We start from the raw sequence: 11,821 nt of genomic DNA, 5'->3' as shown, positions 1-11,821 counted from the left end.
TACATGCCTTTGATCAGAATCAAACCCAGGGCATTATCAACTGAGTCAAACCGGCTAGGACAGGATATGACATTTCTTAGCCTTCCAGCAGCGGACCTTCATTTTTTCTCCAGAAGTGTGGTGGAAAAACCCTAGATCACCTTTTTGAATTCTTATTACCCAAGTTACTAAGAATATTACCAGTGGCATACAGGAAGTTTAGCCAATGTGCAGTCAGAAAAGGTGTTTCCTCTATAGTTCACACCAATGGAGGGCTGGGCCCTGCCCAGGCCTAAAGCCTCTGGCCAAAGCTTTAGGCCTGGGCAGGCCTCTCCAGCTCCCTCTGATCACCGGCTCAGCCCCTGCCCAGGCCTGCCCAGACCAAAAGCCTCTTGGGCAGGAGCGGACCCCCAGCTCCCTAGAATCAATCGTAGAAGGTCCGCTCCTGCCCAGGCCGAAAGCAGACCCCAAGCTCCCTGCCCAGGTGATCAATCGCAGGGGGTCCACTGGTGTACCAGGCTGAAGAAACCCCCAGCTCCCTGCAATCGATGGCAGGGGGTCCGCTCGTGCACCAGGCCAAAAGCCCTCCTCCGCGGGCTTTTGGCCTGGTGCTGGAGCGGACACCCAGCTCTCCGTTTTCAATGGCAGGGGAGCTAGATGTCTGCTCGTGCACCAGGCCAAAAGCCCCCGGCGGAGGCTTTTGGCCTGGAGCCGGAGCGGACACCCAGCTACCCGCTTTCGATGGCAGGGGAGCTGGCCCCGCTTTCAATGGCAGGGGGTCCTCTCGCCATGCCCACCATCCAATCAGAGCGAGGAGCTGGGTGTCTGCCATGCCCATCATCCATCGAAAGCCGGGAGCTGGGTGTCCGCTCCGGCTCCAGGCCAAAAGCCTATGGCGGAGGCTTTCCATCTGGTGCCAGAGCAGACCCCAGCTCCCTGCAATCCGTCGCAGGGGGTCAGCTCAGGGCGCCTATGTGTGCAAATTAACCGCCATCTTGGTCAGGTTTATTTGCATACTCGCTCTGATTGGATGGTGGGCGTGGTTTGGCTGATGGGCGTGGTTGGTGGGCATGGCTTGGGCCCCAAGCTCCCTGCCCAGGTGATCAATCGCAGGGGGTCCGCTGGTGTACCAGGCCGAAGAAACAGTCAATTTGCATATTACTGTTTTATTAGGTAGGATGGTTAAATGAAGACAAAGACCTGCCAAATAGAAGAAAACCTTTACAGTATATATCACAGATAAAAGGCTAATATCCAAAATATATCTAAAGAACTATCAAAAGTTGAGGGGAAAAAAAACAAATTCTAATAGAAAAATAGGAAGTGGGGGAGGGTGGGAAGAGATTAACCAAAGAATTTATATGTGTACATGCATAACCCTCGGAAACAGACAATAGTGCGGTGAAGGCCTAGGGAAGGGGCAGGGGTGGGGAGGGGGGAATAAAGTGGAGGGAAGGGAAAGGAAACATCTGTAATACTTTAAACAATAAAGATAATTTTTTACAAAAAAAGAAAAATGGAAAAAATATAAGAACAGGAAAAAATAACAATAAAGAAATAAAAGTGCACCAGGCATAGATCAACGATGGGGATGTCACCAACTGGTTAATCCAGTTTTGTGCACCTGAGGTCCAATTAAAACGACAAGAATGTCCAGAATAGATTTTATGCTGTAATTGAAAGTAAGTTTGGTCTTCTGGAGACCTAGAATGATATTAAGACACACTAGGGTACACTGACAAATCAGAAAAAAAAAAAAAGAAGAAGAAAGAAAATGAATTTCTTTTCATCCCTAAACCTCACTCAGTTTCTGAATTCCAACTCCTACACATGATAAACTTGGCTACCATAATGCAAACATTGCTGCGTCAGAAGGTCTCAGTGTGAACCAGACAAACTTCCCCATTCCCTTCTGCCTCTAAAGTTCTGTATTTCAGATTGATGACCTGGTGTCCCCAAACAGTCTGCTTAAATCCACCCAGTGAATGAGGCGAAGGACGACTTTTCCAGACACTTTCCTCCTAATTACACAGGAAGTTTCCCCTGGGGACACTTCTTACTGTCCTCGGCCAAACTCCAGATTTATGTATTTGTTCGTGTGTTTATTCCCTATCATTATTTATGAAAATGAAAGGTTTAATAGGGGGAGGAAATTGGGGTGAAATAAGAGCAGGAATAAAAAGTAACACCATGCGTAATATTAAAGCACAGAAATGCACGCTTTTGGTTTCTATCTTAGCTAGAGCGGGGCCACACTTTGGCTTGCAGTTTCCTAACAGTCAGTGCAGAGAGGAACACAGGAGCTAGAAGATGCATATGCCTATGAAATCATTTGGGTCAGTTTTTCCAAGGAAGACCAGTATTTCTGCTCGTTTAGAGATACGTCCCCGTGGTATGCTGGAGCGAGCAGGCTTCTACCAGCTTGAGAGCCTATGGTTAAATATCAAGGATTTTTGCAAGTTGATTGTGAAACCATGATAGCTGGAAATCTGCCATGGGGGGAATATTCAGCCAACACTACAAATCAAGGCTCTTTTACCCTTTGGTTTTGTTTGTTTGTTTCGCCTTCAGAGAGCACACCACTGTATGTTCCAGTGGCACTTGTAGGGAGACACTATATGAGGTCAGAGTTGCTGCAGGAAAGAGGGAGATGGGCTCGGTGTGCAAGCTTGTTGCGTGCAGCAGAAACATCCCTCGGGAGAAGAGAGTGGTAACATATGCCCAGGGCCAGAGAATGTGGAGTATGCCTCAGCTTTCACCTACCCTACCTCAGACCTGCCGGCTTTCCAATACTACCCTTTGGAATGTCATACATGGGCTTACAAAAAATGCTATGCCCAGTGAGGGTCAGATATATCTCCCCATTCAGAATAGAAGGAGACTTGACTTGGGTGGTGAACACACAATACACTATACAGATGATGTATTATAGAACTGTACCCCTGAGACCCATATCATTTTATTAACCAACTAGAGGCCCGGTGCACGAAATTCGTGCACGGCGGGGGGGGGGGGCTATGTGTCCCTCAGCCCAGCCTGCACCCTCTCCAATCTGGGACCCCTCGAGGGATGTCCGACTGCCCGTTTAGGCCAATCCTGGTAGGATCAGGCCTAAATGGGCAGTCAGACATCTCTCTCACAATCCAGGACTGCTGGCTCCCAACTGCTCACCTGCCTGCCTGCCTGCCTGATTGCTCCTAACCGCTTCTGCCTGCCAGCCTGATCACCCCCTAACCACTCCCCTGCCAGCCTGATCGACGCCTAACTGCTCCCCTGCCGGCCCGATTGCCCCCAACTGCCCTCCCCTGCCGGCCCGATCGCCCCCAACTGCTCTCCCCTGCCGGCCATCTTGTGACCACATGAGGGCGGCCATCTTGTGTGAGGGCATGGTGGTCAATTTGCATATTACTCTTTATTATATAGGATGTCACCCCAATAAATTCAATTTTAAAAATGCATCCAAAGAAACTGGGAGAGGCTCAGGTGAAGGATTTTATGTTTTCCTCTAGGTCAGCATTCCCCAAGCCTGCCTATGTTTCTCAGCATGTAACAAGTGTCCTTGAGGGGAAGGGGGGAGCAGTGAAAATGTTCGATGCCAACATAGCTTTGGGAATGAGCAGGTTACAGTAAGCAGTCATCTTGTTTTAACTTTATTTTTATTGTTGGCACTATTACAAATGTCCCATTCCCACCCCTTTGCCCACCTCCACCCAGCCCCCACCCCCCTTTCCTTCTGGCTAATCCCTTCACTTTCTTTCATCCAGCCTCCCCACCCACCTCCCCGCCCTGACAAATGTCAGTCTGTTCCATGTATCCATCCCTCTGTTTCTGTTTTATTCATTAGACTCCACATATAGTATTTGTCTTTCTCTAAGCAGTGATCTTTAGGAGGTGAATGTGTCCTTGTGGCCCAGAGTGCACATCAATTCTCCTATTTACTTTACCCCAGAACATTCTGTGGTGGCACAGTTTGGGACACCAGACGGAAAATACACTCCCTTGGTAGTCAGGGCTCCTTGGTGATTTTGAAAGACAATCCGGGACATTATTCCACAGAAATATTTCTTTCCTGCAGGACTTGTAGCTCTAGCATTTTTCTTTTTTTAATATATTTTTATTGATTTCAGAGAGGAAGGGAGAGAGAGAGATAGAAACATCAATAATGTTTTGAGAGAGAATCCTTGATCAGCTGCCTCCTGCACACCCCCTACTGGGGATCAAGCTCACAACCTGGGCATGTGCTCTTGACCAGAATCGAACCCAAGACCCTTCAGCCCACAAGCCGCCAATCTATCCACTGGGCCAAACCGGCTGGGGCTGGCTTTTTTTTTTTTTTAATGACAACATGACTTGCACATCTGCTTTTCACCTGAACCATTTCATTAAGCCTGTGGGTGTCCACACATCCGTCAGCAGAGCTGACTTAAGGGAAACGTTTCAGGACAACACATTTCTTAACCCGTGGCCTGTGTGGGACACAGACATTGGCCGTATCTAAGCCCCAAAGCCAGTGTACATTTCAGCTCACGAGGTGCTGGAGCAGAGAATGTGCCTTTCTTGTCATTTTTTAACCTTGAGGTTTTTATCCCCACCCCTCAATTCCCATTCTGGTTTTTTATTCTTTTCTGTCTTTCCCTTTCTCCTTGAGCTAGCCCTATAGACTCCTACGATGGTTTATCATGTCTTCATACTCCACACATGCATTCATTCACTTAGTCACTTAGGGGGCCCCTCTGTGTTCCAGGCCACAAACGAGACAGACCAGGCTCTGTCCTCAGGAAGCTCCTACTACAACATTTATAAGTGTTTGTTTCCTCTCCTATTTATCGTCTTTATTTGCCTTGTCTTGGCCATTTCTCCCCACTTTGCTGGGTGCCCATGCTGCTCCCGCCCACCCCGGTTCATCCTTTCTCCTCCCTTCCCTGATAGCTTTTCCAATGACTAACAGGAACCCAGCTCAGCTGGTTTTTATCACGCTCCTGTCCTTGCATTTTTCCGACTCAATTAAGCCATTACCGGGGCTAAATGAGGCATGGACTCTCCAAAAGTCACACCTGTTGTCAGGGAGATGGAGGGTAAACCTGTGCAGCTGGCGGGCAGAGGCAAGCAGGGCTGGAGGGAAGCAGTCGAGTGTGACCAGAAGTTTCTGTCCCCCCAGTGCTGCCAGCGGGCCCTCATTTTATTTTATTTTTTATTTTTATTGAATTTATTGGGGTGACATTGGTTCATAAAGAGTGCCCTCATCTTAAACAACATGTCCCTTGCTTTAATACAGAAGGAATGAAGTCTGACACAGAACTGGGGAATGGTCACATTGGTGATGACAGATAAAATACCCCTAATTCTTTGGCAAATGTGCACCGGGTGTGCATAATAACCCACATTGTGGACTTGTGCTCAGAAGAGGTAAAAAAAAAAATAATGCTGTAATCTGAGCCAGGTACCCACACATAGTTTTGATTGAACTTGCTCAGGGTTTCCCCTGTCCACTCACATTAAAACATACATTAAAACATACACGGTTCACCTTTCTGTCATAGTGGCTTCACACCTCACAGTTTGTATCCTTTGTGATGCGTGTGACAAAAGAGGGCACTGATTACAGCACAATCAACCAGAGACAAATCAGCATACTTCCCCAAAGAAGATAAACCATCTCTATTGGAAATACATTTTGGTTTCATAATCACCTTTTTGCTAGGCAACCTAGAATTTTTATTTCTGCAGTCTAGGAATTGAGAAATCATAGATTTTGAGCTTGCCACGCCTCTAATTTACTGAGTGGTTTTATGTTTCGAAAGTCTATGCCCCGCTTGCCTCTAGCTGAAATGTGGGCAAAATCATTCTGCTCTAGAATTACACAATTTCCAGGAATTGTAAAGGTCAGGGTGGTTTTTACTTTGATGAAAGTTGAAATAGTGCAGTGTTAGATCTAACCTTGCCTTGCTAGCCTCTGTTAATTTGTCCTCAGCTCTGGAACTTGGATGAGCCATCCAACTTGTTGGACAAATGCAAGTTCAACATGTATTTGTTGAGCATCCATTCAGTACCAGGTTCCTTGTTCCATGCTGGGGATGCAACTGGGATCATGATGAAGCCCCTTCCTTTAGGAACCTTCAGTCTTGTGGGGTGACCCCTTCCCTATTCCATCCTAGAATTGCTCATCCAGCTTCTAGTTTTTCCTGATCATGTTTCACTCATTCATTCAGAAAATATCTGTGGAGCATCTATTAATTAAAATATCTGTGGAGCACTGTGCTTGGTGCCAGGCTACAATGATGAGGAAAAGAGACAAACCACACCCTCAGGAAGGTTCCAGTCCTCACTTGAATTAATTCTCTCTCCTGGAGCCACCAGAGAGAACATCACTCTTCCCTCTGTGCTCCCTCAACATTTAGTTCATGCTTCTTCCTAATTTATGCATCACCGTAAGTATAATGCATCCTTTTGTCTCCTTTTAAGCCATGAATACATTGAAGGTAACAATCTCAACTTTTTCCCCCAAGTGCCTTACACTCCCTTGTGTCTAGCACATAGAGGGGCTTAATAAATGTTTTTCGAGTGAATAAATAATCATATGAATTTAGAAATTCACAAATCTATGGAACCATAGATCAGTCTGCCTTGACCTTTCATCCCATCTCTCTCTCTCTCTCTCTCTCTCTCTATCTCTCTCTCTCTCTCTCTCTCTCTCTCTCTCTTTTTCTCTCTCTCCTTTAGTATGAGAGAGAGATAGGAAGAGAGAGGGAAAGAGAGATAGAAACATCAATGATGAGAGAGAATCATTGATCGGCTACTTCCTGCATGCCCCCTACTGGGGATCGAGCCCACACCTAGGCATGTACCCTGATCAGGAATCAAACTGGTGGCCTCTTGGTTCCTGGGTTGACGCTCAACCTCTGACTATATTGGCAGGGCCATACCATATCTCTTGGATGAAGAACTCATTGACCCTCATCTGTCAGTACTGGAACACTCCTCACAATTTCAAGGACTTTCTAAACATAAAACCAGCTGCTCCACGGATCATTTCTTCTTCCAAATGTACCTGTCATTGAGATAAAGAACAAATAAAGCTTTAGCTTGTGTTTACAATACTCTTTTTTACAGGAAGGCAAATATGATTGTATATGATTTAAATAAAATAAACTTATAGTAAGGAGAACAAATGAGTTTATTTCTGACTCTTGGATAGATATGGTTAATACAGCTGCAGTAAGGAAAAATATAATAACAGTGGCTTAAACAAGCTAGAAGCTTTTTTTTCTCTGTCATGTAAAAGTCCATATGGAGGTTCTGCTCCATGAAAGCCTTACCTCATGGCACTGAGTTCCCTGGCTCATGGTTCAAGATGCGCTCCAGCTATCACTTCACCTCCATACAGCACAGTGGATCTCCATACAGCAGAATGGAGGAAAGGGGGATGAAAGGACAAACAACAAGCACCAACTTTCTCTTAAGCAAAGGTTCCTGGAAGCTGCCACAGGGCACTTCAACTTACATCCCATTTGCCAAAATGTAGTCCTATGACCACACACAATTATAAAAGAAGTTGGGGAAAGGAGTCTTTTTATTTTGAACAACCACTTGTCCAACTGAAAACTATTTTACTATGGCACAAAAGGAGTATAGATGTGGGGATACAATTAGAAGTCTATCACAAATACTAAAACTGAAGTGTTAGTGATTATTCAAGAACTTTTGTATTCTCACTATTATAGGCTGAGGTGACAATAATGAACTCCAATTGTTCATCCACAGTGTTACAATCATGCTTGGTACTGCTCTGGTTGTCCATATCTAGGAGGAAGAAGGAGTGAAGAAGAAAGAAAAAAAGCTTTTGCAATAAGGAAGTTGGGGTGGAGGTGATGCAGTAAGGAAAGGAATGAAAGGAGGAAGGCAGGGTGGAAAGAGATGGTAGAATCAACGGGACAAAGTGATTGGATATTGGAGGAAAGGGAGGGGAGGGACCTAGAATGATTCTCAGCTTTGAAAGCAAATTAGACCCTGGTAATTAGACTAAAAAGGGTGGTTTGGAGACTACATTAGACTGGTGGGGTTAACTACTGCAAATTGACCTGAAATCTCTCCTTTATCTATTATTTCTTGCCATGAATTTTCTCTTGAATGGACTAATGAAGTTAATAAACTTTTCTAAGTAGTTAATCTTTCACAGGAAAATATTAACAGGTCTTAGTGACTTACCCAAGCCAGTTATAATGTTCCCTCTCCTAATTCAGAACACTACACAGGACTCCTTAAAATTGAGTTCTTGGGGCATTCTTAATTCAATGTCAGAATTTCTCACTTGACTAAGCTGACTATTTGGAGAATCTATCCCCCCAACTGGAAAGTAGATTTGGTGTTGTTGCCCTCTTTACAGTTGTGAAGTTTAAAATACATTGAATGTTTAAAGGACCTGACTCATGACTGGTTCAGTAAATGCTAGTTTCTGTCTCCTTCCAAGTGCGTTTTCTAATGCACTCATACAAACATTTATTCAGTGGTTACTATTTCGTGCTGGGGAGAATAATTGAATCTAGTCATTGAAAATGAAGTTATAATATTTTTTTTTATCATTTCTGGATATTGAGGTAAAATGCAATCCTCTACACCAGAGTGCCTGCCCCCTGGACTGGGAGTTTCTGAGGGCAGGAAACGGGCAGGTGTTTGTTACTTTATATTTCCAGGCCTTAGCATGTGTATTTATTAAATGTATGATTGAATATATGACTGACTGAGACTCAAAGAATAATCCAAAAAATCTAAAAACAGGACTGGAGTTAGAGAACCATGATGGTCAATAATGTTCAGACATTACTGGAGGCCCTTCCATGAATTCTGAGTATCTATCTACTGGGCTGCTCATACCATGTGGGGCTCAGTACCCTCTTCTAGAATGGCTGTTGGAGAAGGTGGGGCTCTTAAGAGGCAAGGGGTGCGTATGACAATGGATAAGAGCTTGACATTTATGCATATAATTATAATAAAGTTTGATGAAACTTTCAAGAAGGGAACTCCAAGATCCAAGATATAAAAGACTATAACCGGTGGACCCAGCTGGTGTGAAGGTTCAGGAAAGGCATCCTTGAAAAGTCCTATAAATTGCTTACTGCACAACTGAGGTGTTAGCATAGGTGGAAATTCAGCCTGTGTTTCACTGCCCAGGCAGTAGGTTCACATTGGCCCAGGACTGTGTCTGCCCCCAGAGGAGTTCTTTTCTCCATTTACACAAAGGCCTCACAATTCTCTGTGTCTTCCTCACTGCTACCCCTCAGCCATGCCTCCAAAGTTACAGACATCTGAAAGCTGAAAGATAAGCAGATGTTTTCCAGACAAAGTTTAGGCCAGGTGGAACAATAAGGGGAGCATCATGTATGAGGTCTGGGGGATATAAAACAAGCCTGGTGGCCTGGCTGGCATGGCTCGGTGGTTGAGCATTGACCTACGATCCAGGAGGTCATGGTTCAATTCTGGTCAGGTCACATGCCCAGGTTTCAGGCTAAATTCCTAGTGGGGGGGGGGGGAGGAATGCAGGATGATTCTCTCTCATCATTGATTTTTCTATCTTCCTTCCCCTCTGAAATATTTTTTAAAAATAAAAGAAGCCTGGTGCATTTGAGGATCTGAAGAAAGTTCACTATGGCTGGAGTGGGGAGTTCAAGGGGAAGTTTAGCAAAAGTGAGGCTAGAAAGGTACTCCTTACAACTGGCATTTTCTGTGAATTTACTAGCTGCACTCCGCTGATGGATCTCCAAGCATTATTTTATTGAGATCACAGAGGTTAAGTGACTTGCCCACAGTCATATGTTAGAAAATACTGGAATTATTATTCAAAACCAGGTGTAACTTCAGAGCCTGCGCTCCAAACCACTTGTTCGGTGGCTTCAAATGACTTGCAACAGTGGATTGCTAAGGGACAAAATTGGAGGAAGGAAGGCCAGTGAGGAAATAGTTGCAGAAATCCAGGTTAAGAAATGTTGGCGTACTTAACATGACCTTGGAAATGGGAAGGTGTGGGAGGATTCCAGAGATATTTAGGAGGTACAGTCTATAAGACTTGGTGCTTGTTTGAATATGAAGGGCAATGATGAGAAGAAGGAGGAGATAAGGATGACCCTTATGTTGTGTCTTTGTGGATGGCATGTCATTTGTTGAGATAGAAATTGGTGGAGGGACAAGTTGGAAGCACCTGTGGGACATTCAAGTGCAGATGTCCAGTTGATGGTTGGATGCTTGGACCTGAAACTCAAGGGAGGCTGTGTAGTTAGCTGACATCAACATGTTATTGTTAACCCACAGAGTGGATAATAGAGAATGTAAAGTTTAATTGCTCATGTAGGAGAAGGACAGAGAGTTCCTCCTAGGATAGCCATGCTAAAGCAGATCCAGCTGTTGAGCTTTGTAGAACATAACTGGACTCTTGATTTATCTGCATCCTTTTCAAGAACTAGTCTTCAAAGGTTTGTGGAGTGTCATGTTATAAATTGCAACCAGAGATCTGTGATGAGGAAGCACAAAAAAGGGAGGCTACCAAAATAAAGAAAGAATAACTGGCCTTCCTGACATTTTTGTTTGATTTAAAGTCAGAAGTAAACTTAAATATGACTCATAAGAACATATGTGCTGAATAAGGTAGTATTATTGTTATTCAAGGAATTGCCAATTGTCTATGCATTAATTACACAGAAGAATAAATGGAATAAAATCCAGCAGCAACATTAATGGAGGCCTTAGCTTATCAATGGCCTCTTTAAAATGTGGCCCTCACCTAGCCGGTGTTGCTCAGTGGTTGAGTGTCAACCTATGAACCAGGAGGTCATGGTTTGATTCCCAGGCAGGGCACATGCCAGGGTTTCAGGCTCGATCCCCCGTGTGGGGTGTGCAGGAGGCAACCAATCAATGATTCTCTCTTATCACTGATGTTTCTATCTCTCCTTCTCTCTCTCTGAAATCAATAATATATATATATTTTTTTTAATGTGGCCCTCATAACTGAACACAGTCCTTCTCCTACATGAGCAATTAAACTTTGCTGTGTCTTATACGAAGTGCTATAAAAATGAGATTCTGAGCCATGCCTTTCCCTGCTACCCTTCGGCTTCTCTAAATAGAAATGCTGAGCCACCTCTGTTGCAGTCATCATAAGAAGATGGAGATTTAGGCTTAGTTGACTTCCTTGTGTCTCTCTTTTCTCTTAGAAAGGATCACAGCAGTCTCTACATGATGTGGCTTCTAAAGACTCAAGGACCATCCACCTTACTAGTCTGCAATGAAAACGGCCGAAATGGAAATTCAAACACTACGATTCCCATTCTGTTATTAATCACTCTGTAGGCATGTGCCCCCACCGCAAGGAGTGAACTGCACCAAGGGGGGAAGTTCTTGGGGCCCCCAAACTTCAGCACTGCTCGTCTCTCCCCCTGGAGAGGAAGCAGAACGATGGCGCTTTATAGCTGCTATTTGATCCTCTTGGCATTTACCTGGCACACTTCTGCCTATGGGCCTGACCAGCGAGCTCAGAAGAAAGGGGACATTATCCTTGGGGGACTCTTTCCTATTCATTTTGGAGTAGCAGCCAAAGATCAAGATCTAAAGTCAAGGCCAGAGTCTGTGGAATGTATCAGGTAAGGGAAGGAGCCAAGTCAAAAATCTCTTCTCTTCTGGGTGGTTGGAGAAAAGCTGTACCAAACCCAAAACAATTCTTCAAACTTGGTTTTTTCTCTTTTCAAAAATGGTGATTGGTAATCATGCTGAAATTTATTATCCTCCCACCCTGACTTTGTAAAGAAATTTTTCCAAAAGTATATCACCTTGCTTAACTGGGACATCAAAAAAAATT

General features: G+C 44.5%; 1 protein-coding gene across 2 annotated transcripts in view; it reads left to right on the top strand.

Moving 5' to 3' along the window:
- Positions 1-11,421: 11,421 nt before the first annotated feature.
- The window catches only part of CASR (calcium sensing receptor), a 28,575-nt gene continuing 28,175 nt past the window's right edge, over positions 11,422-11,821 (top strand). For both annotated transcript variants that reach the window (XM_028153381.2, XM_054711745.1), the window contains exon 1: positions 11,422-11,606. In XM_028153381.2, coding sequence (XP_028009182.2) covers positions 11,422-11,606 — 185 coding nt within the window. The remainder of the gene's footprint in view (positions 11,607-11,821) is intronic.

The sequence above is a fragment of the Eptesicus fuscus genome, chromosome 3 (assembly GCF_027574615.1).
Source record: "Eptesicus fuscus isolate TK198812 chromosome 3, DD_ASM_mEF_20220401, whole genome shotgun sequence".
Lineage (NCBI taxonomy): Eukaryota > Metazoa > Chordata > Mammalia > Chiroptera > Vespertilionidae > Eptesicus > Eptesicus fuscus.
Note: the sequence above shows the minus strand (reverse complement) of the source record. Positions and strands in the feature narration are given on the sequence as shown.